Source organism: Apostichopus japonicus, chromosome 6 (genome assembly GCF_037975245.1).
Source record: "Apostichopus japonicus isolate 1M-3 chromosome 6, ASM3797524v1, whole genome shotgun sequence".
NCBI lineage: Eukaryota > Metazoa > Echinodermata > Holothuroidea > Aspidochirotida > Stichopodidae > Apostichopus > Apostichopus japonicus.
In genome coordinates this window covers 13038611-13065713 of record NC_092566.1, presented here as the reverse complement: position 1 = coordinate 13065713, position 27103 = coordinate 13038611, and the positions used below count along the sequence as shown (strand labels likewise).

The 27103-nt window shown below is 35.9% G+C and overlaps 2 protein-coding genes and 1 long non-coding RNA gene across 5 annotated transcripts in view; 2 read left to right on the top strand and 1 right to left on the bottom strand.

Annotated features, from left to right (window-relative positions):
• Positions 1–34: 34 nt before the first annotated feature.
• LOC139969029 (uncharacterized) lies at positions 35–4210 on the top strand. Its single transcript, XR_011793624.1, has 3 exons — positions 35–519; positions 1313–1511; positions 1949–4210. It is a non-coding gene; the product is annotated as an uncharacterized lncRNA (long non-coding RNA).
• Positions 4211–9998: 5788 nt separating this feature from the next.
• LOC139969027 (glyoxylate reductase/hydroxypyruvate reductase-like) lies at positions 9999–23157 on the top strand. The gene is made up of 8 exons (XM_071973726.1): positions 9999–10312; positions 12368–12498; positions 13050–13122; positions 13621–13737; positions 15752–15945; positions 19272–19407; positions 20314–20444; positions 21999–23157. The coding sequence occupies exons 1-8, from the start codon at positions 10140–10142 to the stop codon at positions 22121–22123; spliced, it is 1080 nt and encodes a 359-aa protein (XP_071829827.1). The 5' UTR covers positions 9999–10139; the 3' UTR covers positions 22124–23157.
• Positions 23158–23832: 675 nt separating this feature from the next.
• The window catches only part of LOC139969025 (protocadherin-15-like), a 65374-nt gene continuing 62103 nt past the window's right edge, over positions 23833–27103 (bottom strand). For 2 of the 3 annotated variants that reach the window (XM_071973723.1, XM_071973724.1), the window contains one exon: positions 23833–26393. In XM_071973723.1, the coding sequence (XP_071829824.1) occupies positions 25968–26393 (426 nt within the window). In that variant the 3' untranslated portion in view covers positions 23833–25967. The remainder of the gene's footprint in view (positions 26394–27103) is intronic. The other variant, XM_071973725.1, reaches the window with a different exon arrangement.

Sequence of the window (27103 nt, the reverse complement as noted above, 5' to 3'; positions counted from 1 at the left end):
ATAGCATCTTACGTTACTTTAAGGTTAAGAGTATATCACTGTAAACATTAGTTAGTCACGAATGGCAAAAATCTAGTCACAGTGACTAGAGTTAGCTAGTAATTACCAATTCGTTAGTTGCAGACCAATTTGCATGGTCGTTCGACTAACATAAATTAGTCACATAAATTTGTACGAACTTTGTTGACACTCACTATGCATGTCATGTATGTAAGCGTGACGAGAATATTCTAGTCTTCTGTTTGTTTACTTTCTATAACCTTCAGCTTTGACCAATGACGTCATTATTTTTATCCAATCATCGAACCGTAGAATACCGTGTGCTCAGCTGATCAGAGATCAAAAATTCAGACGACGGCCGGCGATTACATGTATACTGTATGCACGTACGTTGTACGTCGTACGTCGTATATTGCGGCCATTACCTAACTGTAGATAGAACAGGGCCATCAACAAAATAAGAAGATTCTTAATCATGTAACAAATTGTCAGAAGCAGTTTCAAAATGTAGTCAGTTAGGTAAGTTCAATCACAACTGAAATTCTAATAAATAATAATTGACACAATTGACATAATGTTCAAAGAAGGTTTGAATATCCGCGATATGTTTGGCTGGAAAGTATGGGTAAAATTATAACGTTAGGCCATAGCAAGCAAAACTGTGGCTAACGCTAGGACGAAGCTAGGCTAGGAGTTTAGTCTACCTAGTGTAGCCCACATGCGCTCGTAGATGTATAGTACTATAGAAGCAGTAATACACACTTATATGACATATTTTATATAAATGTGTATTATTAGCTAGTATACTAGGCCTATATTCTATAATGTTACGAGCGCCTGTGGTGTAGGCTAGCATACGTCAAGTTTCTAGACACTTCGTCGACCACCAACCCGGTCTGCATTTCGTGCACTATGAACTGAAGATCTTCGGAGTGGTACTTACCTTCTGCTCTAGTACATGGTACAAAGTACATGGTACTCATATTTTAGGTTATTTTTGATAAAGTTGGAAGTACCTGGTGTTTAACTAAGAACAAAAACTCAGTTTCAATGCATGAAATACCCATAATGTTGTTAGCTTAGGCCTAGGCCTCAGGTTCATAGTGGCGCTATGTTAGTATCCTACTTCCTAGACCAAGTCTACACCAGCTGTAGCCCAATGTTGTAGGGTTCTGTATCCTAAGTGGAGTGGCTGCTGAGTGCTAATACCCTGGACAGAGAATGTTTTGAGTCTTATTTAGCAAATAATCCACAAAGGTATGCATTTTCTACTCAGCCTATCATTAATTTTCTGTTGTTTGTCAATTTTCAGAGAAAGTTGATGTGCCAAGTCCTCAGCATTCACAGCTATATACTTTGAATGGTTGTGGTATCAATGGACTCAACTGGTTAGATGAGGTAACAACAAATTCCAAACAACTCTGACAGCAGAAATAGATATCCTGATACTTCCATGGGAGATCTACTGTAGTAACTATAGGAACCAGTGCTTGCCACCCATGGAGAATAAGGTAATTTGATGTTGTTGTTCTTTGACGAGCAACAAATTTGAATGTTTTATCACAAATTATGCCCCCTATCTACCTCTTGTCCCCTACACCTGTCTTTAATACATTGTAACAACCTATGGATAAGCCTTTAAATGGACTGGATATGTTATTGAGGTGAACTGTGTATTTAGATAGCATTTCAGTAAGCTTTCCTTTAGACTACTGTACATACTGTTACAGTTAGTCTGTGGCTTACAAATCCCAATGATCCAGTTTTGGCAAAGAACACCTTCAATTCTCTTATTCTAAGTAACTTACAGTTGCACTGAAGTGACAGGCAATATCAGTTTAACATGTTCCAAACAGTTCAGGAATACATTGGGGTATGTCCTGTAGGTCAGTTTGGGAGGAATCAACTGAGCTAAACAAAAGTAGTTTTCAATTTCATCACATTTCAGAGCCAGAGACGAAAAAGCCCTCCCCGCTGACCCTTCTCTGGATGATGTTGCTGCAGGTGTGGCAAGCCAGACCAAGTGGACTGTGATCCGGATACCAATAAAACCTGCAAGAATCATAAATGCACCCAACTTGGTCAAGTTTATCAAAATTGGTGACTGGAAATGTTGTTGCAGACGTAGACCTGGTTACTGCTTACACAGTATTGCTCATATGTGTATTTGCACAGTGCATACTGAAATCTCTGAAAAGACATCTTTATGGACCAAAAATGATAATTGCATTGAAATATGTTGTGGTTTATATTGTGACGACTATAAAAAGTATCATTTTGGTATGAAAAAAAATTAATCTCTCACTGAAGTTGGCATACTCCTATTAGAGTCTATATCCATCCCTTCGATTGTTCTCCTTCAGGAAAAGTGCCAAAAAGCAGCGGGGAACATCTTTTTTGACCTGTTATCAATCATAATATAGTTTTTTGTGGCTTGCTTGTTGAAGAGCATGAATGTACATGTGGTGAGAAAATTGGGTCAATTGAGGCAGTTTTAGACCCCTTTAGGCCTCCCAGGAGCAGCGTAGGAAAATTGTTTACCTCTGAGTGAAGAGGTTTGTTTCAAAGTGACGAAAACTTCCGGCTCGAATAGCAAAAAATCTACATGGTCATGATACAGAAAATTGTTAGTGCCATGAAAGGCCAACTTGTCAGCTATCCGGTGATAGGTAGCATTTAGCTAGTGAAAACTTCTATCTAGACTTAGAGACCACATTACTTTTGTGATTTAGTGTGTAAGTCAATGGGGCTTTAAATGGGCTTATGCTACCTTAAGTTACATATAAGGAACAATCTGTGATATATAGTGCGCATTATGCAATCACTGAAATAACCACAGTACGTGAAGATATAGAGAAGTTGTGGCGGAATGGTTGGGGCACTGAACACATGATTCCATGATTGTAGGTTCATGTACCAACGTGGTCGATACGTATGTATCTTTAATGAAGACACTTAATCTCAATTGCCGCTCTTTACTCAGGTGTATCGGGTACCCTGGGAGGTAATTCAAAAATATAACATTTGCACCCCTTCATGGCTGCAATGATATGGGATGTCCCCTGGGGAACATGTAGCTGTAGCTCAGCATTGTTTCTACCATTCAAGACATAACTTATAGTTTGTGATAAAGTACTTCTAGAAATGTTTTAACTACTTTGTTTTCTGTTCCACCCTAATGTTGCGTCAAGGATAATAACATATTCAACTTACATGTTCTGCATTAATATTGTACCATCACATCCATGATCAGAAACTGATAATAATATCACTTCCAAGTTCCTAATTCAAGATGAAGATTATAAGGATATTTTCTGGCCCTTTTTAACAGCTAAGGTCATATAGAGCTACTCAAGGCCTTTTTATACCATTTGATTTGACATGGGGTATTATTTTTTATAAATAAATTTATAAATATGATATATTATTTTGTGTATATTAAATATATGTTATGTATATTTAAATATTAATTAAGATAATTTATTTGGCTAAACTTCTATTTTTATATTTGAGCTGCGTACTCGCAATTTTCCCTTTGTCTGCCCACATCTCTTCCATGCTGCTATTTTGATGAAACTGATGGAGCCCATAATGATGCATGGTCAGTGGACAATGAGGGTCTTTAAGAAATTGTAGGTATAGGTCATCAGGGGGTCTAATTGTTTGAAAACTGTTGAACACTGCCAACTTAATGGCTTAGGAGCATTTCAAAGTAATCCCATAAGTATTCTCAAGATGTTTTGTGGGAAAAGATTTTGACAATTTTGTAAAAATAAGTTTTCCCAATTTTCCCATAAATATTTATTTTAGTTTTAAATGTTCTTTAACCTTTAGTGTTTGTTACTGTTCTTTATGAGATGACTTTTAAATGGAATGTTTATTTGTCACATTTTACATTAATACTGAATGTTAATAAAAGTTACCATGAAACTTACAATGTGTGTCACTATCTCATTTCTTAACTAATCAGTACTTAATCTTAAACTAGTCTTGTGACCTAAATAAGTAGTCACAGTTGCAATGACTAATATTTTTAGTCACTGGACTAAGCTTTGGTCGATAGAGGCATCGTAGTAGGACTAATTTTAATTAGTCAGAAAACTCAATTTAATTAGTCACAAAACTAATGTTATATAGTCAAATGACTAGAAAAAACTGGTCGATAGAGACATCGTTGTGACTAATTTTTTTTAGTCATATTGACTAACTATTGTTTACCGTATACGGTATGATTGTTTATATCAATCTGTTCTAAAAATCATCCCACAAACAAAATCCCCTCTCTATAAATAATTGAAGATGATTTACATATTGATCACTATACTGTATCACTTTTGAAGTTTATTTGATCTTAAAGCATCATACTAAAGCCAGGTATAATGATCTTAAAAATCACAGCGGTCAGCTATTAGAAATGATCTCGCAAACAGCGCATTTCCTCAAATCCTCTCCACCTCCATAGACAACATACAAAATTATATTAGGTAACTATATACCTATACTATATAACTATACACTGACAACTTTTCTCACGTGTATCATCACAACCTGCCATAGACACTCTCCGTTTAAAATTCATTACCAAGAAGTGGAATTCAACAATTAAGAGACTATAGTAGTAATTAAATATAGAAGAAATAACCAAGAACTTTTATATTCACCTGTGACCCTAATATGAAAACTCAAATAAGCAAACATATAAAACAAAAGAAGAGGAATTCAAAAGATTAACCTGGAAAGTAATAAACTTACACAAACTGCGATTCCATGAGATATAATAATAATAATAATGATAATAATAATAATAATAATAATAATAATAATAATAATAATAATAATAATAATAATAATAATAATAATAATAATAACATCCAAACAGGAAATAAATACCTACACGAAAATACCAAGACGAAAACTGTAATAATATTACAAATACCAAAAATTAAATGAACTCCTCGAAAGCTACTTTATAAATATTTATAGTATCCATGAGGGAAATAACATGATGATGATTTTAAGCATGAAATAGATATACAAATTCTCCAAATTTGACCGAACTTCTGCGTATTGGATATTTCCCCCACACCTTAGAAGTCTGCCAAACCAGCTCAACCCGCCCTAAACCAAACAAAGACGGTACAAAACCCAACAATAGCCTTCCCAACAGTCTTCTTCTTGCCTCAACAAAGTCATTGCACGCATCATTGACACTAGAACTCCCTCCCACCACAAATAATCTCTTTATTCCCATTAATCCGGCTTTCGCGAAAAATTCACAATCCAAATTTTCCGTCTCTCTATGATGTGTATAATCTTCATTTAAAAGTAGTTTTTTATTAAGGAAATGTCGCCCAGGAAAGAACCTGGGCACGAAACCAAACTACCAAACGACTGATCCGCTCTCAGCCCCATACCCCTTGCATCGGGACTGTGACTGTGTGATCATCGTCGGGTGTGCATCACCATTCCCCTCGAAAGGGAACAGATACTACACATGATCTTAGCCAAAATCTTAGCTTAAAAATAGTAACACTTCCGCCCTCCTCTATACTTAGATACGATCGATTCTCATAAAGTTACTGGTATGGTATAAAACAGTATCAGTGTTACTGTTGGACTGTGTTGGACAGCTTTGCAAGTTCTTACTGTTATTTACAGTTCGCGCGCACTTTTCTATTCTGTTTTCTCTTCACTTCCCAGAGTAAACAAATATAGTCTTTTATCACCAGTCGCTCACTTTCTACTGATAACTCTATGAGAATCGGCTCTTCTCCATTCCCCCGTAGATCTATCCAACTTCAGTTTAAGCACCTCTTCTCTGATTAATCCCCCTCAGAGTAGGCACCATCCAGGGTGAAATCCTTAGCCCTCTAATGATCATTTAGATTTCCAAATGACTTTACTATCGCCCCATTGCTAGGCTGCAAATGTAGTCTTTGTACGCTCATGACGTCAACATCCGGAGGACTAGGAGCCATCCAAAATATACGCAAATAATATCAGAATGGCTATTCTCCATCTGTGGAAATAGTGTAACAGGTGGCGTATCAAACTCAACCCCCCCCCCCCCAAATCCAAACTTACTATGGTCCCTATCTTTTACCGAAACGTTCCCCACAGATATACCCTCTGTCTTTCTCACTTATATCTGCATAAAGAGCAGGCCCCCTCTCAGGTTTCTTTTTATGATAACCTTTTATACAGTGACATGAAATATAAGGGTGATGGAGTGGGTAGGCTATATGATTATATGTACTTCCGATGCAGTGCATTTATATGTAGTTGGTTAAAATCATGTTTGATCTCTAGAGTAAGACAAATATGTCACCAAAAACAGAACTAGAATTGTTCGATACATGTGACAAACGCTTACAGTGGTATTACGACCTTCCTTACCGGTTTCGAACCTCTGGACATAACAATCAGCGTCCATAGCCTATAGTGGTTATAGGGTGTCCGCATATAAAGCGAGAGGCCCGGGTTCGAATCCCGGTGGAGGCTGGAAGTTTTTTCACTGTTCAAGTATTTTTACTGTTCTTGATTTTCCAACTCATTACGATTTAAATTTCAATATATATAAATATATATATATATATATATATATATATATAAATGAAAATCGTAATGAGTTGGAAAATCAAGAACAGTGAAAAAACTTTCAGCCTCCACCGGGATTCGAACCACGGGCCTTCCGCTCTGTACTCGGACACCCTAACCACTAGGCTATGGACGCTGATTGTATGTCCAGAGGTTCGAAACCGGTAAGGAAGGTCGTAATTCCACTGTAGGCGTTTGTCACCTGTACAGGGACGTAGCCAGGGGGGGAGCAGGGGGAGCGACCGCTCCCCCCTTTCAGTGTCGATTTTTTTTTTTAAACTGTTGTTTTTTTAGCATGGTATTTTGTCAGTGCTCTTTTGATCTTGAATACTCGTCAGCTCCGTTAACTCGATTATAATCGTAGTAACATTCACGCCTACTGATTCAACTACTAACTTAGTTTGGCAGATGCAATTAGCTAAATTTAGCCTATAGCCTATTACAAGCCTACAGTTGGCCACTGCGTAATAAAATACATATTGCCTACCTAACCGCACTCTATGGAATGTCACGAACCGTATGCACAACAACGTCGACAACGTTCGTTCTCATCCTTTCTATGATTCGTCCTAAGTTGTGCACGAACAGCATGTTATGAAGCTAAGCTATAGCAATCGTACGTGATACGCACTTCCTTTAAATAATTATTACACTGTTAACGATAACGATATTTGTTTTTAGGCCACTGCATATCTGGCTATATTACAAAATATGAAAGTTTATATTGTCCATCAGTTAAGTTCGTCAAATGTATTAAATTCCAGACATTGGACAATAAACAAGAATCATCCTACTGGAAAAATTGTAAAAGAGCACTATGTTTGTCTTTCTGATATATTATGTAAAGAACATGTAAAAGAATTCAAACAGGAAACAAAATCTGCTGATAATATGATATCCGTGATCAGGGGCGTAGCCAGTATGTAGCACTGTAGGCCCGGGCCTACACACTTTTTTTGGCCAAGTTATCTTTTTTAAAAACACCCATATTTCAAATCCATAAGCTTGCTGGACGAGTTTAAGAGTCCAGACAGGAATAACTATTGAAATGAACGTAGCAAGAATATGGCTAAATTAGGTGACCTAGTCTTCTAATTTAGGCTGTCATTTCTATCGCGTGCCGTTTCATTCAACACTCTACCCGCCGAAAAAGTCTAGAATCCGATCTTGTCAGTTTTTTTAACATCTAGTTAAGAACCCGTTTACGCAGATAATATTTCAGTTGAGAAAACATTTGAGAAATTTGCATCAGATGGCAATCGTCGGATAGCTCTCGCCTTCTCTAATATTAGGCTAACTTAAACATTTACAGTTGTATCAAAGACAATTACTGGCTATAGTTGTATCAAAGACATTTCTGGCCTATCTATATATGTATCTACAAGTATCAGCAGTTGAAAAGTAAGACTACGCTGTTCATGTACTTTGCTAATTTTAAATACCGAACATTATGTAGTATTGAATTACGTACTATTTTAACTCGTTTGTTTTTTGGTTTAAAAGTGATATTGAATGAGGTGTCTCAAGTTAGCAAGAGGCCATGGAACCAGAATGAACACTCGGGAAGGGCCGTTTCCGGCCATCTGGGGGTTTGTAAAACCAAAAATTTTCTTGTACGCTCCGCGCCAACCGATGGTGGCGCTCCGCTCAGAAAGTCGTGCCTACAATGTTGAAAATCCATATCAGTCGCAAAAAGTGCTCCCCCCTTTCAAATTCCTGGCTACGTCGCTGCACCTGTATCGAACAATACTAGTTCTGTTTTTGGTGACATATTTTGCCTTACTCTAGAGATCAAACATGCATGATGCTAACCAACTCGAAATCATTTGTGATTCCTAAAGCCGGATCTCGAAAGAGATACTTTGAACAGACTTTATGTTAATGCAATGGAGGTAAACGACAAAGGCAAATGAATATATATAAATGAAAATCGTAATGAGTTGGAAAATCAAGAACAGTGAAAAAACTTTCAGCCTCCACCGGGATTCGAACCACAGGCCTTCCGCTCTGTACGCGGACACCCTAACCACTAGGCTATGGACGCTGATTGTATCTCCAGAGGTTCGAAATATATACATATATATATATATATATATATATATATATATATATATATATATATATATATATACATATACATATATACATATATACATATATGTAGATGACGCAGTAATGCCGAGAGCCAGGGCATCGACCCACGGAAGATCAAAGCACTGTTCCCACTTTCTTTTTGAGGTTTAATTTTACCTCAAATATAAGATTAGGGCCTACATTATAATTGTTTATTTCATATATTACCCGGTGCCCCTAATTGACACCGGACCCAGAGCCTGTAATCCTAGTACCTACCTTCTTTTCATACATTCATGGGAAGGTAAGTTGATGTTCTTCAGTCAGTAAATACATGATCCCCACGTAAAGGCAGTCTTGCATTATGGTCAAATTCTTCAATTGGGTGGGGGCACTACTGTGATCTGGAAATGAAGTTATGTGTAACATTTACTGTATTCAGATAGAGATGTGATTTGCAATTGCTGTTCCAAAACTGAAGTACTTAACACGATCTAACGATTGGTTTCAGTGTAAACTCATTACATTAACCTCAAAATATGACAAAAAGGAATTCAAATTAAAAGTCCTCCGAATGCTACAAAGAAATCACACATTTACAAAATGGCAGCTGCATGCACGATATCTTCAAATCCTTAGCATGATTTTTCTTTGCTGAGGGAATTATTCATCGCAAATTCTATCATAGTTCTTAGAACCAGTTGAGTTGACTTTTTTTTTTCTGACCTGACATCTTTTTGTTGTATCCAAAATGATATCTGACCGGCCACTATATCTAGCAGGCCTATCTACAAGCAGGGACCAAATTTACACCTTACCCTATTAGTAAGCGTTCATATGACGGTTTATCAGAATTGATATAATTTGGAGGAATTAGGATCATGTATAAGTGAAGGCAGGATGAGGGGGAGGGGGGGGGGGTTGGTTATGATTGGCTGGCCTAGTATTGTTCTATTTGATTGTATATAAGCATACTACCTGTGTCTGTGTGTATTTATACATGTTTGTCTGTCGATATTATACTTCTGTGGTCCGCCCATCTTCATAGACACTCTACAAACTCAGAGATGATATGTGAATTATAAGCTAAACTGTTAGCTGTACTCAACGGCATTGGACCTGATTCAGCTGTATATTTGGAGAGTTTTCCATAGCGTTATTAAAATCAATCAAATTTGTGACTTAAATTTCTCATCAACCCACAGCTCCCACGATGCCAGCCATACGAATGTTTGACCTGTGGCATATCACAGTCTTATCAAGGATGGGTTTAATAACACAACCATACAACAAAGTCTACAACAACTTCATTTTACTACTTCCGCGAAATATACCGTTGTACAGTATTTGCCGCACTCGGAGGGTTACTTCAGTGAGACGAATTCAGAATTGCATACATTAGTTTTTGGTATCGTTATATAAATCTTGGATAGCGGATCACAATTCGAACAGTCTTTGGTATCCCTGAAATGCTTGCTATTTTACAGTGCGTCAACCGCTCGTTGCCCATTCTTCAGTCGTATGCTCCATCGTTCGGTGCGTTATTATATCTCCAGTGCAAAATGTCATCCGAATCAAAGCCAAGTATCTATATAACCAGGAGGATACCAAATGAGGCGATGAAACAGTTGCAGTCCTCTGGGTAGGCCTGGTTTAACTAAAAATAATGTAAACTGTATTTCGCACGGTTCTCTTGTGTTGCTCTTTCCGCCATAGGAAAAGTGTCATTCCGCCATGTTATTCCGATGGCGGTAAAGCACTTTTGTATTGCGGAAAGAGCACATTATTGTGCATGCACTGTTGGCCTATGTGTACAGTATACACATAATGAATGGTTATGAGTGCAATAGTGCAAATATTTCATGAGTTGAAAGATGGAATGTTCCATTCAACGAGGCGCAGCCGAGTTGAATGGAGCAAATTACATCTTTCATCTCATGAAATATTTGCACTATTGCACGAATGGAAACCATTCATTATTTGTTTGATACAACACCTTCAAATTTGGATATAATTGGATGTAAAATGCACTCATGCAACAGATTGTTTTGTACAGACAGGTTTCTCTGCTCTCTTACCATTGAAAAACGTGCTACCAAAAAAGTATAACGCATGGTTCTATCATCATAGCGTACAATAGAGCGGATTTTGCATGCAATCGACGAGCAATTGACCAATCAAATGGCTGGAATATTATTAGGTGTTGTATAATACTGTATATTGCTTCGCTTCACACTACCTACAGTAAGGCCGCAAAATCCACAAAATCGATCATTTAATCAACAATCAGAATCGGTCTTTTTAATAAACAATCAACCTTAATTAATTCGATTTATTCAACCAATGAAAATAGTGTATTGACTCTTACGAACAATGAAAAAGTTCTGTTGATTTCAAGATGATTTATTCTCTTCATCTCACAATTAGTGTTCAATCAAAATACTGTAAAATTACTTCAAGATACAGATTGGAATATGAAACATGGACTGAAGAGCTAAGCTCTGTTTTGAATTGTTACAAATTTCTTCAGATGGAAGTTGGATGGTTTCAATTTCACATCTCAAGTATGAAAATTTTGTGTGATATGTGTGATGAAATGGAGCAAAAAATAATCTTCAAGGTGCACTATTTATATTATTCAATATCTTGGTTGTCAAAACTTTCAGAATGGGAGGGGGATACCCCCTCCCCTAAAACTCCTTCCCCTGCATTAACTTGGCTTTGCCACCCCTCATTTCAAAATCTGTGGTTAACCTCATCCCCCAACGTCAAAATGAAATCTTTGCCACTGAGTACAGTAGATGTAATTAGCAATATTTATTTTTTTGGTTACCCTTTGTTTTCTGGCAGAGTGGCAGGAACTAATTGCCAGAATTAAAGATAAAGAAATCAAGATAAAAGAATATTTTTCTACACATACTGTAGCTGCATGAGTATAAATGAGAATTCTTCTCAAAAGATTCAAGTTTGTCTTTTAATTAGTATTTAAGTCTGTAGTTAATGTTCATCCAGAAATATAGATACAAGAAATGTCTAGCTTTTTAACACTGCAATTATTATGCAGCAATATGTTTATCATACCACCCCCCAATTACCAAGAAAAAAATCAAGATCCCTCGTCCCTTGTGCTGGGTTTCATTGAAGTCTTCACTTCTATTATTGTAGCAATATTTGATTGATACTTCAGATGCAATCATAAAGTACTACCGATTACCATTACTGCGTCAAATTACGATTATGTCAAAAAATGTAATCATTTACGATAATACACCATACCTGTAATTTAAAATGATAGAACAAGATGCAAAGTTTGGCATCCAGAACATAAAAAAAAAAACAGGCTCAAAATTTTTTCTGGTGGCTGACATTATTTCCTTATCAAAATTGCTGACAATTATTTTCTGATTCTTTAGCTATAGGTCAACACCACATCTTCGTAGCATTTTGTGTCGCGAGAAAATATTCAATTTGTGCTGTGCATGATTATAGTCTGTTGCATTCTTACAAATTATTAATCTTGCGTATGAAACAAAGGGAATATCATCTCTACTTATTTTATTTTTCATTTAACATCATATGTAGTAGATGGAAATCTGTAAACCCTCTGTTTACATATCAAATATCTTGGTCTGTATTCTCAGTCACAGCTGTAAACCATTTTGATCAAGATTTAAGCACTTTTTGCCTTCTCTTGCAGTTGTTCTATCAGACAATGGGATTCAGATTCTCCAGTTCCTCGAGATGAACTGCTCAAAAATATTGCTGGTGTTGATGGGCTCTTTTGTCTTTTAACAGACAAGATAGACAAAGCTGTATTAGACCAGGCTGGTAGGTAAAGAGTTGCATTCAATGTGAACACTTATTTAAAGAATTAATATGCTTAATTGCCAAGCCTGTTGCTAGACAGTAAAATCATATTTCTGGTATATGAGCTTTACTGTGTTTTTGCAAAGGAATGTAAACTTTGTTATTGCAAAATGCAGGTAGGTAAACATTCATAAAAGTATCTTCATGTAGAAATTAATATGAGCTTTGAGGGCCTAGCCTGCTGCAAGGCTTATTGATGACTAGTATAGATACTTACGTCTGCCTACAACATAATGAGATAAATGCTGCTTCCACGCGGGATGAAGGTAGGCCTACATATAAATTGTTTCATTATACTTAAAAACATAGGTCCAGCTGTTAAGCCATAACAGCATTTTGTTTCTTCAAAACATTCCTGGACAAGTTCAGAGTTCACTAGATAAGATTAAGATTAAATTTGCAGCTGTAATATTTATGGAGTGGTTGAATTTATTTTCTGTTATCTTTTTGGGCAAATCTTGGAAGCATTATAGATATTGTGGCACTTTAATTTATCACTTTCTTCTTCACAGGTCCAGGATTGAAGGTTGTCAGTACAATGTCAGTTGGATACAACCATGTTGATATCAAAGAATGTCAAAAGAGGTAATAATATTGAGTAAGTACCGGTACGTAACAGGAAAGTAAGGTAACTGGAAAGTAAACTCAATTGCAAATAAGTTGCACATATAGTTCAAATTTCATATTCTCATCAAATAACATATTCACTTAAATTTCCATATTCACTAAAAATTCCATGTTCACTAAAAATTCCATATTCACTAAAAATTCCATGCCTTTGTTCTGGGAGATTTGCATTGAAATCCCTACAATGTATTATCAGAAAGTGCCAGCAGATAAAATATTTATATGTAAAATGCAAAACTATTTTAATATAGTAAAATATTCATATCATCATAGGGATGCATAGTGTAGTAACAAGATATATTTCTTTCTTTAATGAAGGTTATCCATTGTTACCTAAAATAATGATCTCAATGATGTATAGGGTTTGCACTTGTAACAGATAATACATGCATATCATTCTCCTAACAATTGTCCAAGCCTTAAGGCCATACATGTTCACTGTTGTCTAATCCTTAGAAACATCCCAGTAGGTTTCACACCAGATGTACTAACAGATGCAACAGCAGAACTGACCATAGCTCTGTTACTGATGACCTCTCGTAGACTTTTGGAAGCTGCTGAACAAGTAAAGAGGTGAGTCATATCATGTGTACAACAGAGGTAAGGATGTACTGTTTTTAGCTCATACCAGCATGCTGGTGTGAGCTATTGTTACAGTGCGGCGTCTATCACTCTATCACTCTATCATTCTATCACTCTATCACTCTATCACTCTATCCGTCAACAATTGGTAAAACCGCTCCCACTCGCACAGTGTTTGATGGAATTTCATGAAACTTGGACACAAGGACCATTGGGTATAGGGCCATTAGAGATGGTCCAAAATTTGGGGCCAAAGGTCACCTGTGGGCCGTAATGGGCCATTTTGTGGAAATACGCAAAATGCTTCTTCTCCTACAGATTCCATTGTACAATGTTGAGGGTTTGTCACGATAGTGCTATGGTAGTTTTACCTTCAGGGTGTTCATGAATTTGAGATCAAAGATCAACTAGGGGTCTTTTGTGGCCCGGGCCGCGGCCCTATATTTTCAAATTGCTCCTGTTCGTACAGTGTATGGCCAATTATAATGAAACTTGGTCACAATGTTCCTTGGGATGAGAGTTACAAGGGTTGTTCGGAAAATTGAGGTCAAAGGTCATTTAGGGGGTCATCGGGGGTCATTCTTTGTAATATTTTCAAATATCTCAATCTCCTCAAGATTTTGATGGATCATATTCAAAGTTGAACTGATGATTGTTGGATTGTGTATGAATAAGGTGATGCCTAAAAATTTTTGGTCAAAAGTTAATTAATTACAATTAATCCCCATTGTTTAAAAAAATCTGAGCCTTCACTTTTTGCCAAAGCTCCTTTAATTTGTCTCCCAATCCCTGCAGTGTTTGTTTACATTTGTGGTTAAGCTCTGCAGAGGCTGTTAGTGGAATTAAAGCAGGACTGGGAGTTGTTATTAACTGTTGAACTGTAAGCATGAGAGCCCTATAGCCAATCAGCACTTGCCGATTCTTAGAAGTCTTTGAGCCTGAGGTATGTAGGCAGCTTGTGAAGTTATGTCTTGTAGGGAGTGCTTGTTATGTCTGCTAAGGTAGAGGGGAGAAAGTTTAATAGGGTAGGCCAGTGGTATTGTTTGAGAGAGTGGGTAAAATAGGATTTAAAGGGGAAAATAGGAATTATAGCCAGTGGTGTGGCCAGGATTCTGCTAACGGAGGGGGGGGGGGGGTTATCCCTCACGGGCCCAAAATTGGTTTTGTGGGCCCTACATTTTTCAGCTCGAAAAGGTACGAGCTTCTGCACCATTGGTGCTCTAGTTAGTAGTTTCCAAGTATCCTGGACAGTATGGATTGGGATCTGGTCGTTCCTAGTATCCTGGACAGTATGGATTGGGTCTGGTCGTTCCAAGTATGATTGACAGTATTGATTGGGATCTGGTCGTTCCAAGTATGATTGACAGTATTGATTGGGATCTGGTCGTTCCAAGTATGATTGACAGTATTGATTGGGATCTGGTCGTTCCAAGTATGATCGACAGTATGGATTGGGATCTGGTCGTTCCAAGTATGATTGACAGTATTGATTGGGATCTGGTCGTTCCTAGTATCCTGGACAGTATGGATTGGGTCTGGTCGTTCCAAGTATGATTGACAGTATGGATTGGGATCTGGTCGTTCCAAGTATGATTGACAGTATTGATTGGGATCTGGTCGTTCCTAGTATCCTGGACAGTATGGATTGGGTCTGGTCGTTCCAAGTATGATTGACAGTATTGATTGGGATCTGGTCGTTCCAAGTATGATTGACAGTATTGATTGGGATCTGGTCGTTCCAAGTATGATTGACAGCATGGATTGGGATCTGGTCGTTCCTAGTATCCTGGACAGTATGGATTGGGTCTGGTCGTTCCAGGTATGATTGACAGTATGAATTGGGATCTAGTCGTTCCAGTTATCCTTGACAGCATGAATTGGGATCAGGAATTTTAAGTAACTCAAAGTTAAACAGAGGATGTACAATCTGTTGTTAATTTGTTTTACTTGTTATAATGTTTGATTCTTCAATTGCATTCTACTTTCTATTTGTCTAATGTTTTAGTGGCGGTTGGGGATCTTGGGTTCCCCTTTGGATGTGTGGCCCTGGTTTGTCAGGCAGTACCATAGGTATTCTTGGACTGGGTAGAATTGGTGCTGCAATTGGAGAAAGGTTACTTTCGTTTAGAGTGTCTAAAATTCTATACAGCAGCAGGAGTCCAAAAGAGGAGACAGCTGCCAAACTTGGAGCAGAATTCGGTAAGCATGGTACTGATGTAGGAATACATTAAACATGAAACAAGTGTAATAATACATTACACATGAAACAAGTGTAATAATACATTACATATGTAACAAGTGTAATAATACATTACACATGAAACAAGTATAATAATACATTACACATGTAACAAGTGTAATAATACATTACACGTGAAACAAGTGTTATAATACATTACACATGAAACAAGTGTAATAATACATTACACTTGAAACAAGTGTAATAATACATTACACATGAAACAAGTGTAATAATACATTACACATGTAACAAATGTAATAATACAGTACACATGGAACAAGTGTTATAATACATTACACATGGAACAAGTGTAATAATACATAACACATGAAACAAGTGTTATAATACATTACACATGAAACAAGTGTAATAATACATTACACATGGAACAAGTGTAATAATACATTAAACATGAAACAAGTGTAATAATACATTACACATGGAACAAGTGTAATAATACATAACATATGGAACAAGTGTAATAATACATTACACATGAAACAAGTGTAATAATACATTAAACATGAAACAAGTGTAATAATACATTACACATGAAACAAGTGTTATAATCAGTGGCGTAGGAAGGTACTTTTGAGTGGGGGGGCTGAAGACTGATGGCCGGCCTGGGGGAGGGATCTAAGGGGAGGGGGTGTCCCCCTCCCCTTTTGATTTTTTTTGCATTTCCAGGTGGCCTCAGATGCAATTTGGTGCAATATAGCACACTTCAACCCACCCACTCCATTTTGTATATAATTTTGCATTTTCACCTGGCCTTAGATGCAATTTGGTGCTCCAAATGAGATTTTTTTTCTCATTTGGAAATGAAAAAGGGGTTTTCTGACTTGCGAAGCGGGGGGGCGGAATGATACTTCCGCCCCTCCACATTTTTCACTGGGAGGGCTGGCGCCCCCCCAGCCCCCCGGTTCCTACGCCCTTGGTTATAATACATTACACATGAAACAAGTGTAATAATACATTACACATGAAACAAGTGTAATAATACATTACACATGAAACAAGTGTAATAATACATTACACATGAAACAAGTGTAATAATACATTACACATGAAAAAAGTGTAAGAATACATTAACATGAAACAAGTGTAATAATACATTACACATGAAACAAGTGTTATAATACATTACACATGTAACAAGTGTTATAATACATTACACATGAAACAAGTGTAATAATACATTACACATGTAACAAGTGTTATAATACATTACACATGAAACAAGTGTTATAATACATTACACATGAAACAAGTGTAATAATACATTACACATGAAACAAGTGTAATAATACATTACAAATGTAACAAATGTAATAATACATTGCACATGGAACAAGTGTAATAATACATTACACATGAAACAAGTGTAATAATACATTACACATGAAACAAGTGTAATAATACATTACACATGAAACAAGTGTAATAATACATTACACATGAAACAAGTGTAATAATACATTACACATGAAACAAGTGTAATAATACATTAAACATGAAACAAGTGTTATAATACATTACACATGAAACAAGTGTAATAATACATTACACATGAAACAAGTGTTATAATACATTACACATGAAACAAATGTAATAAGACATTACACATGTAACAAGTGTTATAATACATTACACATGAAACAAGTGTAATAATACATTACACATGTAACAAGTGTTATAATACATTACACATGAAACAAGTGCAATAATACATTACACATGAAACAAGTGTTATAATACATTACACATGTAACAAATGTAATAATACATTACACATGAAACAAGTGTTATAATACATTACACATGAAACAAGTGCAATATTACATTACACATGAAACAAGTGTTATAATACATTACACATGGAACAAGTGTAATAATACATTACACATGTTACAAGTGTTATAATACATTACACATGAAACAAGTGTAATAATACATTACACATGTAACAAGTGTTATAATACATTACACATGAAACAAGTGCAATAATACATTACACATGAAACAAGTGTTATAATACATTACACATGTAACAAATGTAATAATACATTACACATGAAACAAGTGCAATATTACATTACACATGAAACAAGTGTTATAATACATTACACATGGAACAAGTGTAATAATACATAACACGTGAAACAAGTGTAATAATACATTACACATGAAACAAGTGTAATAATACATTACACATGAAACAAGTGTTATAATACATTACACATGGAACAAGTGTAATAATACATTACACATGAAACAAGTGTAATAATACATTACACATGAAACAAGTGTAATAATACATTACACATGAAACAAGTGTAATAATACATTACACATGAAACAAGTGTTATAATACATTACACATGGAACAAGTGTAATAATACATTACACATGAAACAAGTGTAATAATACATTACACATGAAACAAGTGTAATAATACATTACACATGAAACAAGTGTAATAATACATAACATATGGAACAAGTGTTATAATACATTACACATTGTAACAAATGTAATAATACATTACACATGGAACAAGTGTAATAATACATTACACATGAAACAAGTGTTATAATACAGTGCAATATTACATTACACATGAAACAAGTGTAATAATACATTTCACATGAAACAAGTGTAATAATACATAACACATGAGAGAAGTGTAATAATATTTTTCTTTAATTCACTTACTACCTTTTGGCAATTGTTCTGGAGTTTTAGTTTCCATAAACTATTGCTTCTTTATTAATTCCAAATACAGCTTCTTTGGTAGTTATGTTCAAAAAGTAAGACCACAAAATCCACATTTTTTTTTATTTTGACAAGTTTTGTGAACCTAGCCCTGAAAGCTGATATGTCTTTATTTGCACTGTTGCACCAACACCTTATTGCGTAGACATTTATCTGTAATAGTAGTGTAAATTCTGTTTTATCTGTAATAGTAGTGTAAATTCCCCAGGTGATGGAAATAAAGTATGATGGAAATAAAGTACTTTAGAGACTTGACCTATGCTTAGGTTGCAGTGAAGTTGAATTTGTTATTCTAGTGATGTCATACTATCAATTTCTCAGTGTTTGGCTTTTCTTTGTTGGGTAGTTTTTGCATAAATTGTTGATAACTTTTCCCTCAAAGTGAAAACTCTATCAATATGTCCATATTTTATGTTCTCCAAGTTTTTACAAGGCATATACCAATTTGACATTTTGTGTGGTATTAACAATATAGTGTTTCAATTATTTGTTCTTTCTTCTCCTGCAGTGTCATTTGACAAACTCTTAAAGGAATCTGATTTTTTAATTGTTTCCTGTGCTCTGACGAACGAGACAAGACATATATTTAACGCTCAGACCTTTAAGATGATGAAGAAATCTGCTATTTTAATTAACACAAGTCGGTAAGTTTGTTTGAACAATATGGACTGGTGTTCTGTATAAGTTCACCTTGTTTTTATTCACTGTTAACTTGTGATATTTCTTATAAATCACCAACTCACAATACACACAAATAGATTAGATATTAAAAAAGGAGGTGATGTGGTCATCCAGGGTTTTAAAGGAAGAGTGTGGTCATCCAGGGATTTAAAGGAGGGGGTGTGGCCATCGGATCATTGAAGCAGACTCCCATGAAGGTAATTTGGGGTCCTCCCATAGGAAAACTTAAAATTTTAGACTATAAAATTTAGGCTATAAATTAGGTCTGCTCTTAAGGTTGTATTAATAAATACTTTTAATTGAAAAGGGGACTTCCTGTCTGTAACTTGCATCCAGATTTCCCAAAGACATATCCTCCTGTTTACTATCTTCCTTAGTTAGTGTTCCATTGGATTTACAAATTTAATCAAGAATGTTTGGAAGTTAGGTATTTCTGACGATAAAGTGAAAGTGAAAATAGAGTAAATGATTTTCTCAATAGTGATGTGGCTCTATTGTGAATAGTAATAATCATACAACTGGTCTGATTTTACATTACATATTTAACTTCAAATCTGGTTGATATTTTTACGTCTGTTTCCCTTCAAAATCATTTGTCTTAGACAGAGGAGGAGAACCTCTCAACTTAGCCCCTCAACCAAGTTGTCCTTCTTTTTTTCAGCTAAAATATGGTAACCCTGGGTAGGAGTACAATTTTCTTTATTTTTTTTGGGAGAAAGAAGTCAATAAATATGCTATTGTATATCCTGAGTTGGGAAAAAACAGCATTGTGTTTTTTTTATAAATCATGATGATAATTGAATAATATGAAAACAGTTTCAGCATTTTGGAATACAACCACCATCAGCGGTTTTTGTTTTGTTTTGTAGAGGAGATGTTATCAAGCAAGATGACTTGTACTCTGCTCTCATCGATGGAGAAATAGCTGCAGCTGGTCTCGATGTTACAACACCAGAACCATTGCCGACAGACCATCCTCTGCTGACTTTATCAAATTGTGGTAAGTACTACACACATTGGCATAGCCAGAGAGGGGTAGGGTGCAGGAGGCCACATCATTATCAGGGACGAAAAGGGGACGGCCAAAAAACGGGAAAAGTAAACTTAATAGCCATTTAATATATGATACTCAATAAGCTTGATGGGCTACATACCTGACTAAACACCCAATGTTAACAAATGACCCCTGGCTAGTAATGCCAACACACCTACACACCCCATGTTAACAAATGACCCCTGGCTAGCAATGCCACCACACCTACACACCCCATGTTAACAATTGACCCCTGGCTAGCAATGCCACCACACCTACACACCCCATGTTAACAAATGACCCCTGGCTAGCAATGCCACCACACCTACACACCCCATGTTAGCAAATGACCCCTGGCTAGCAATGCCACCACACCTACACAACCCATGTTAACAAATGACCCCTGGCTAGCAATGCCACCACACCTACACATCCCATGTTAACAAATGACCCCTGGCTAGCAATGCCACCACACCTACACACCCCATGTTAACAAATGACCCCTGGCTAGCAATGCCACCACACCTACACACCCCATGTTAACAAATGACCCCTGGCTAGCAATGCCACCACACCTACACACCCCATGTTAACAAATGACCCCTGGCTAGCAATGCCACCACACCTACACACCCCATGTTAACAAATGACCCCTGGCTAGCAATGCCACCACACCTACACACCCCATGTTAACAAATGACCCCTGGCTAGCAATGCCACCACACCTACACACCCCATGTTAACAAATGACCCCTGGCTAGCAATGCCACCACACCTACACACCCCATGTTAACAAATGACCCCTGGCTAGCAAAGCCACCACAACCAGAGACTGAAATGAGACTTGACACAAAGTCAGTAACAGAAATGTCGTAAAGGTCACCCATGATTAAACTCACTTAAGCAGTTTACTAATACTTTCAATCCAGGTTCCCATTTGATTGTGATATATGTCTTTAAACACTCCCGAATAGTTGGATGGTGAGAAACGTTTATTCAAAATGTTTTCACTTTGTTTAGCTCTGATACTGATAAATACTGATTGCCTTTAATACATCTGGGTGATTTTCTGACATAGCATCTACTGCAATGTAATGAAATGTAGCATGAGTATTTTGATTGTTCTCTCATTAACGAAATGTTTGGCACCTTAGAGTCTGTTGCTCCTCAAACTGATGCTAACTCTAACCTCACACCCACAGGTGTCATGATCATTAACTGGTTAGGCTAGGTCTAGCCTGCATTGCACTTTAGAATCGCCTGACAGATGTGTTGATCATTAACTGGTAAAGCTAGGTCTAGCCTGCATTGCATTAAAGAATCTCCTGACAAATGTGTTGATCATAAACTGGACCTAGCTTTAAATACCAGTTTATGATCAACACATCTGTCAGGGGATTCTTAAGTGGAATGCAGGCCGGACCTAGCCTTACCAGCTTATGACACCTGTAGTCGTTAGCTTAATATTGTCTTTAGTTTGAAGAGCAAAACTAAATGCAAGTTTTCTCATTTACCCTTCAGTTGTCTTACCTCATGTCGGGAGTGCTACAGTGGAAACAAGGACATCAATGGCAGTTTTAGCAGCAAATAATCTTTTAGCCGGTCTAAATAACCAACCTTTGGTAGCTCAAGTTGAAGTATCATGATCTTTTAGCCGGGCTAAATAACCAACCTTTGATAGCTCAAGTTGAAGTATCATGAGAACTATGAGAGCAGAACAAATATGAAAACTATTTATTGCAATAATTTTGGCTCTTAATGAAGTTTATTATTCCAGATTATGTAGTATCATCTGTGATTTCCACTGCTATTCATCAACAGTTGGTCCATCCTTCCATTGCTGTTGATCAATAGTTGGTCCATTGCTTCTGTTGATCAATAGTTGGTCCATTGCTGCTGTTGATTAACAGTTGGTCTATCCTTCCATTGCTGCTGTTGATCAACAATTAATCCATCCTTTAATTGCTGCTGTTGATCAACAGTTGGTCCATTGCTGCTGTTGATCAACAGTTGGTCCATCCTTCCATTACTGCTGTTGATCAACTGTTGGTCTATCCTTTAATTGCTGCTGTTGATCAACAGTTGATCTATCCTTTAATTGCTGCTGTTGATCAACAGTTGGTCTATCCTTTAATTGCTGCTGTTGATCAACAGTTGGTCCATCCTTTAACTGTTGATCAACAGTTGGTACATCCTTCCATTGCTGATGTTGATCAATCCTTTTCATCGCTGCTGTTGGCTATTGAATGCTATAACTGCTATTTTCTTTTTGTATACATTCTATTGTTTCGCTGCAGCTGGGTCTTTAAATTTGTTGAGAGGGATGCGGACAGCTAATTGTATTGAATTGAGGAATTACTTGAACAATATGTTGGATGCATACATGTCTTCTTTATTGCAATCTATGAGCTTGAAAAAAAGATGGAGCAATGACTAAGGGGTAAGAGTTGAGGGGTAACAGGGTCATAAATAGTATATTTATAAAAAATGCCAGCCATAACAACTGAAACAAAACGAAATAAGGACATAAGAAAAGATATAAATTTCCATAATTTAGTTAAAATAGTTTATCGAACAATGAAAGCATCTTTAATCTACAAAAGTAAGACAGAAGTATTTAAAGAGAACAACATAATATGGATTTATGAAATAAATAAATGATCAATGAGAATAAAACTGATTTCTGTCTATTGCACATTCTTAGTATTTCTGAGTGTTTTCAGCAGATCAATATATGTTGTCTATATTAACACAATTACTTAGAAAGAGAATGGAGTTGAAACACTTGAGTTCTCAACATGAACCCCTACCGTCCCAACAAATGGGTAGCAACATTTTCTTTTCTTCAAAGGAAAGACCTATGAAATTTAAGAGTATGAGGAAATCATTCAGCTACTATTTTGTCCTCCTTATGATTACATTTAAGGCCTTTGCTTGTTACATAAATACATAATAAATAGAAAAACTATAAAGATACTACTCACAGGAAAGACCTTGTAACAGAAAATCTTTCAAACCTTTCATATTTCTAACCTTCTTCAATCTATTCTGTGTTTATTCCTGATTTGGATATAATATTTTTTGAGTTGCCATGGATAATGAAAAGTCCTGACCTCTACTACATCTCGTTGTAAGTGGCAAGTATGAAAGCTATTTTGTGCACTCACCTTTATTCATTGTTGGTCTGTAAACTCTCTCATAATCTTCCTAACATATTTCTGAAATCTTGCAATGACCAGAAATACTTAGTTTATTTATGTCAGCATTACTACCAAACCTAAAACCTATAAATCTGTCTAAAGCAACGTAAAACCATATAAGTACCGGTGCCACGATTCTGATATTAATATACAACAAGTAACTTTTAAATGAGCTGCATTTACGCTGTTTATGAATCTTCTTTAAGTGTCTCTGTTACTCTATATTATATGGCTGGTACCATAACCTTGCCCTGGATTAAATTTCTTCCCAATATAACATTTCATAAGGCACATCTGTTGTCCTGGTGGTACAAATTACTAGTAAATATAAATAACTTTTCAACACTTACAAGTTTCTTAATTTTGTTTGCATAATGTTGGACAATATTGAAGTTGAATATAAAATAATGAAAATTGCACAAAGGTAAATTGCACAAGACCATTTTTCCTGAAATGGTTTAATGTTTCGTAAACCATTATTAAAGACAATCTCTTGAGTATGGACTAACATCAACATATAATTTCCAATTATCTGGTTACAGTGTTCCTGGTACAAGACAATGTGGTATGTATAAACCAAAACACTAAATATCTCTTTAACTTAAATCATGATATATCATTTATGTACCTTTCTCTTCAGAGTAAGACAACATCCTTATGTTTTCACGTGTGTAGTGCTTTGGAACTTTACACAACATACCTTTAATGGTCACCGAAAAATATGATCTAAAATCCATTGAATCAGAAATAAAACAATTATTTGCAAATAACTTTGTGATTAAATTATTAAGTGATGAATTATCTACCAGACTAGTAAAGGAATAACTTAATATATCCCAAATAACATAGAGAGTCGGATATGACTAATCAATCACCTCTTTAAGAGAAAACTTGATTATGCTAATTTTAATGGAAAAATGAAAAAAAAGTGTAAATATTGTGAATTTTCATTGATTTAACATTAATTTAAAGAAGAAGAAGAAGTAAACACAGTCACGGTATGAGATCAACTCTGGACGTGGAGAAAAATATCGCTGTGAGAACAATTTATTCTTTAAGAAATATTGGTATAAAAGTAAAGTAACTATTTACATATATTTAATCTATACCCTAAATTTGCATTTATTGGATGTATAAACAGAAAAGAATGTCTAAGCTAACATTTGTGTCCTTTTGTGTACACTGTTAACAACCTTAAAGAATGATGAGCTTGAAGAATTAAAATAGTTAATATGAACACATTTCAGCCTCTAGATATTATGGTAACAACTTAAATACCCTGTGCAGTCTATCCTGTAAGTACACACTACTATAAGATGAAAGATTTCTGATATTATGCAATAATAAACTTTATCTTAATAAAATGACATGGTAAACAACCAAGACAAATAAATTTGTGTCCTCTCTATACTAAAAAGTTATCTGCCATCGTTCTAAAACAATATCTTTATGTAAATTCAAAATAGATGTAAAAACACAAAGCAAATAGAAATAACTATACTTTTGTAGTGACTATGATAAAATGGATACTTCCTTTCAAAAATATAAAGCATTTACATGCAGATTATGATATCACATAAATGGTTAACTTTCTTCAACAAGCGTTTCATATGTTAAACATCAAGTTTAATAACCCTATCATGTTCAGTCACATTAATATGTTTATATCTGAAGTGATAACAGATAGGAATTTATATCTCTCTTTGCTGATCAAAACAGGCCTTCCATGTAGGCTGAAAAATCAGTTTTATGGTGTTCCGAAGGCGATATTTATTGATATGATTTAACAATACTTTGTCATTTCAGTGAGCTATTGATGAAGTTACATTCTTCTCCTTCACAATAATAAATAACAAATTGTTTCTGTTGAATCTATACTTTAAAGTGCTTAACTCAATCATCAAATTCTATAATTTAGGGCGAAATATTGCACACAGCATCTGACATTCTCCGAAGGCACTCTCATGATTCTTTTTAAAAAGTATGTTAAACAGCTGGGTTTTTATTCTTACTCAAATTTCTGCAAGTGACAAAAATGTTCAGTTCATTAACAAAAAATATGTATAAGGATCTAACTACATTGTTAACTGCTGATAACCTATAGTTCTGACTGCATGCATTGTTAACTGCTGATAACCAATAGTTCTGTTGAGTGCATTGTTAACTGCTGATAACCAATAATTCTGTTGAGTGCATTGTTAACTGCTGATAGCCTATAGTTCTGACTGCATGCATTGTTAACTGCTGATGACCTATAGTTCTGCTGAGTGCATTGTTAACTGCTGATAACCTATAGTTCTGTTGAGTGCACTTCATCTTCAGAATCCCAGTCATCAAATGAGGAAGCCCCAGCCTGAAGTTCCGCATAATCTGGCCCATAGCTGCTGCCCTGGAAAACTTGCTCTTCAGAATCCTGGCTCAAAGTCGAATCGAATTGGGTGTCTGGTACAATAGGGGGGCGGAACGGGGCAGGGGTAACCATATTCAGATAGTTATTCTGTACTTTAGGGGTGACACTCTCTACTTCTGTTGCTGTATCAAGTGGCTCCTTGAAAGTTGACATAGGATTGGTAGTTGCACTGATATCTTCGTCTGATTGGCTGATGCGGATGAGAGCAATGTGGAGGTCGTCAGTATCCACCTGACCAGGTCGAGGTGCAGAGGGGTCATAGGAACCAGTTACAGGTGCTTTAGTAAATCCCTCTTCATCACCCAGCTTGAGAGAAATAGATAAACAATTTAACAGTAAGTAATCATTCAAGAGTTGAACAGTGGCAGCTTATGCTTTAATGTTCACAGCAAAACCAATAGTCACTTTTGTTTAACAGTTACTACATTTAGTAATGGTTTGAATTTCTGAACAATGAGATCTTGCAGGTAATATTGAGTCCATTCAAACATAATTTGACTTTGTTACTTTTGTGTGTGATTAATACTGTCAATAACTGTGTCTAGGTGGAATAATTAATTATCTAATTAATATTCAAGTGATTGATAAATCTAACAGATTGTATTCATTTGATAAAATACTATCTTAGTTTGAGTAATACTAAGTTTGACAAGCTGTCTTACACTGATGTTATCAAATGCAGCCATAATTGCAGACTAATACTCACATAGTAATCTTATTATTCTGTTCTGAAATACTCAAGTTTAGAACATGTAATTTCTCCATCATGATAATTGGTAGAACCACTAAAAATCCAAGAGCAAGTGATATAACGAAAAACTAATCATGAGTGTTTACTCATGAAACATGAAAACAAAGCTCTTCCTGCTAATGCCATCAACCTCAGCCACCTTTACTGAAAACTTTTGTAGGGGAGTGGGGGGGGGGTGGTTTTGCAGGGATGAGGGGGCTCTTTTAAAATGCCTTGGAGAAGTAACATTGGAACAGAAAGCATAATTCTGTGTAAGGTTTGGTAA

What these genes read in the sequence shown, in the direction of transcription:
- LOC139969027 (XM_071973726.1), top strand. Translation starts at nt 10,140, where the DNA reads ATGCTTGCTATTTTACAGTGCGTCAACCGCTCGTTGCCCATTCTTCAG. An exon ending in AAACAGTTGCAGTCCTCTGG is followed by an intron (nt 10,313 to 12,367) that starts GTAGGCCTGGTT and finishes CTTCTCTTGCAG; the next exon opens with TTGTTCTATCAGACAATGGG. An exon ending in ATTTTAATTAACACAAGTCG is followed by an intron (nt 19,408 to 20,313) that starts GTAAGTTTGTTT and finishes TTTGTTTTGTAG; the next exon opens with AGGAGATGTTATCAAGCAAG.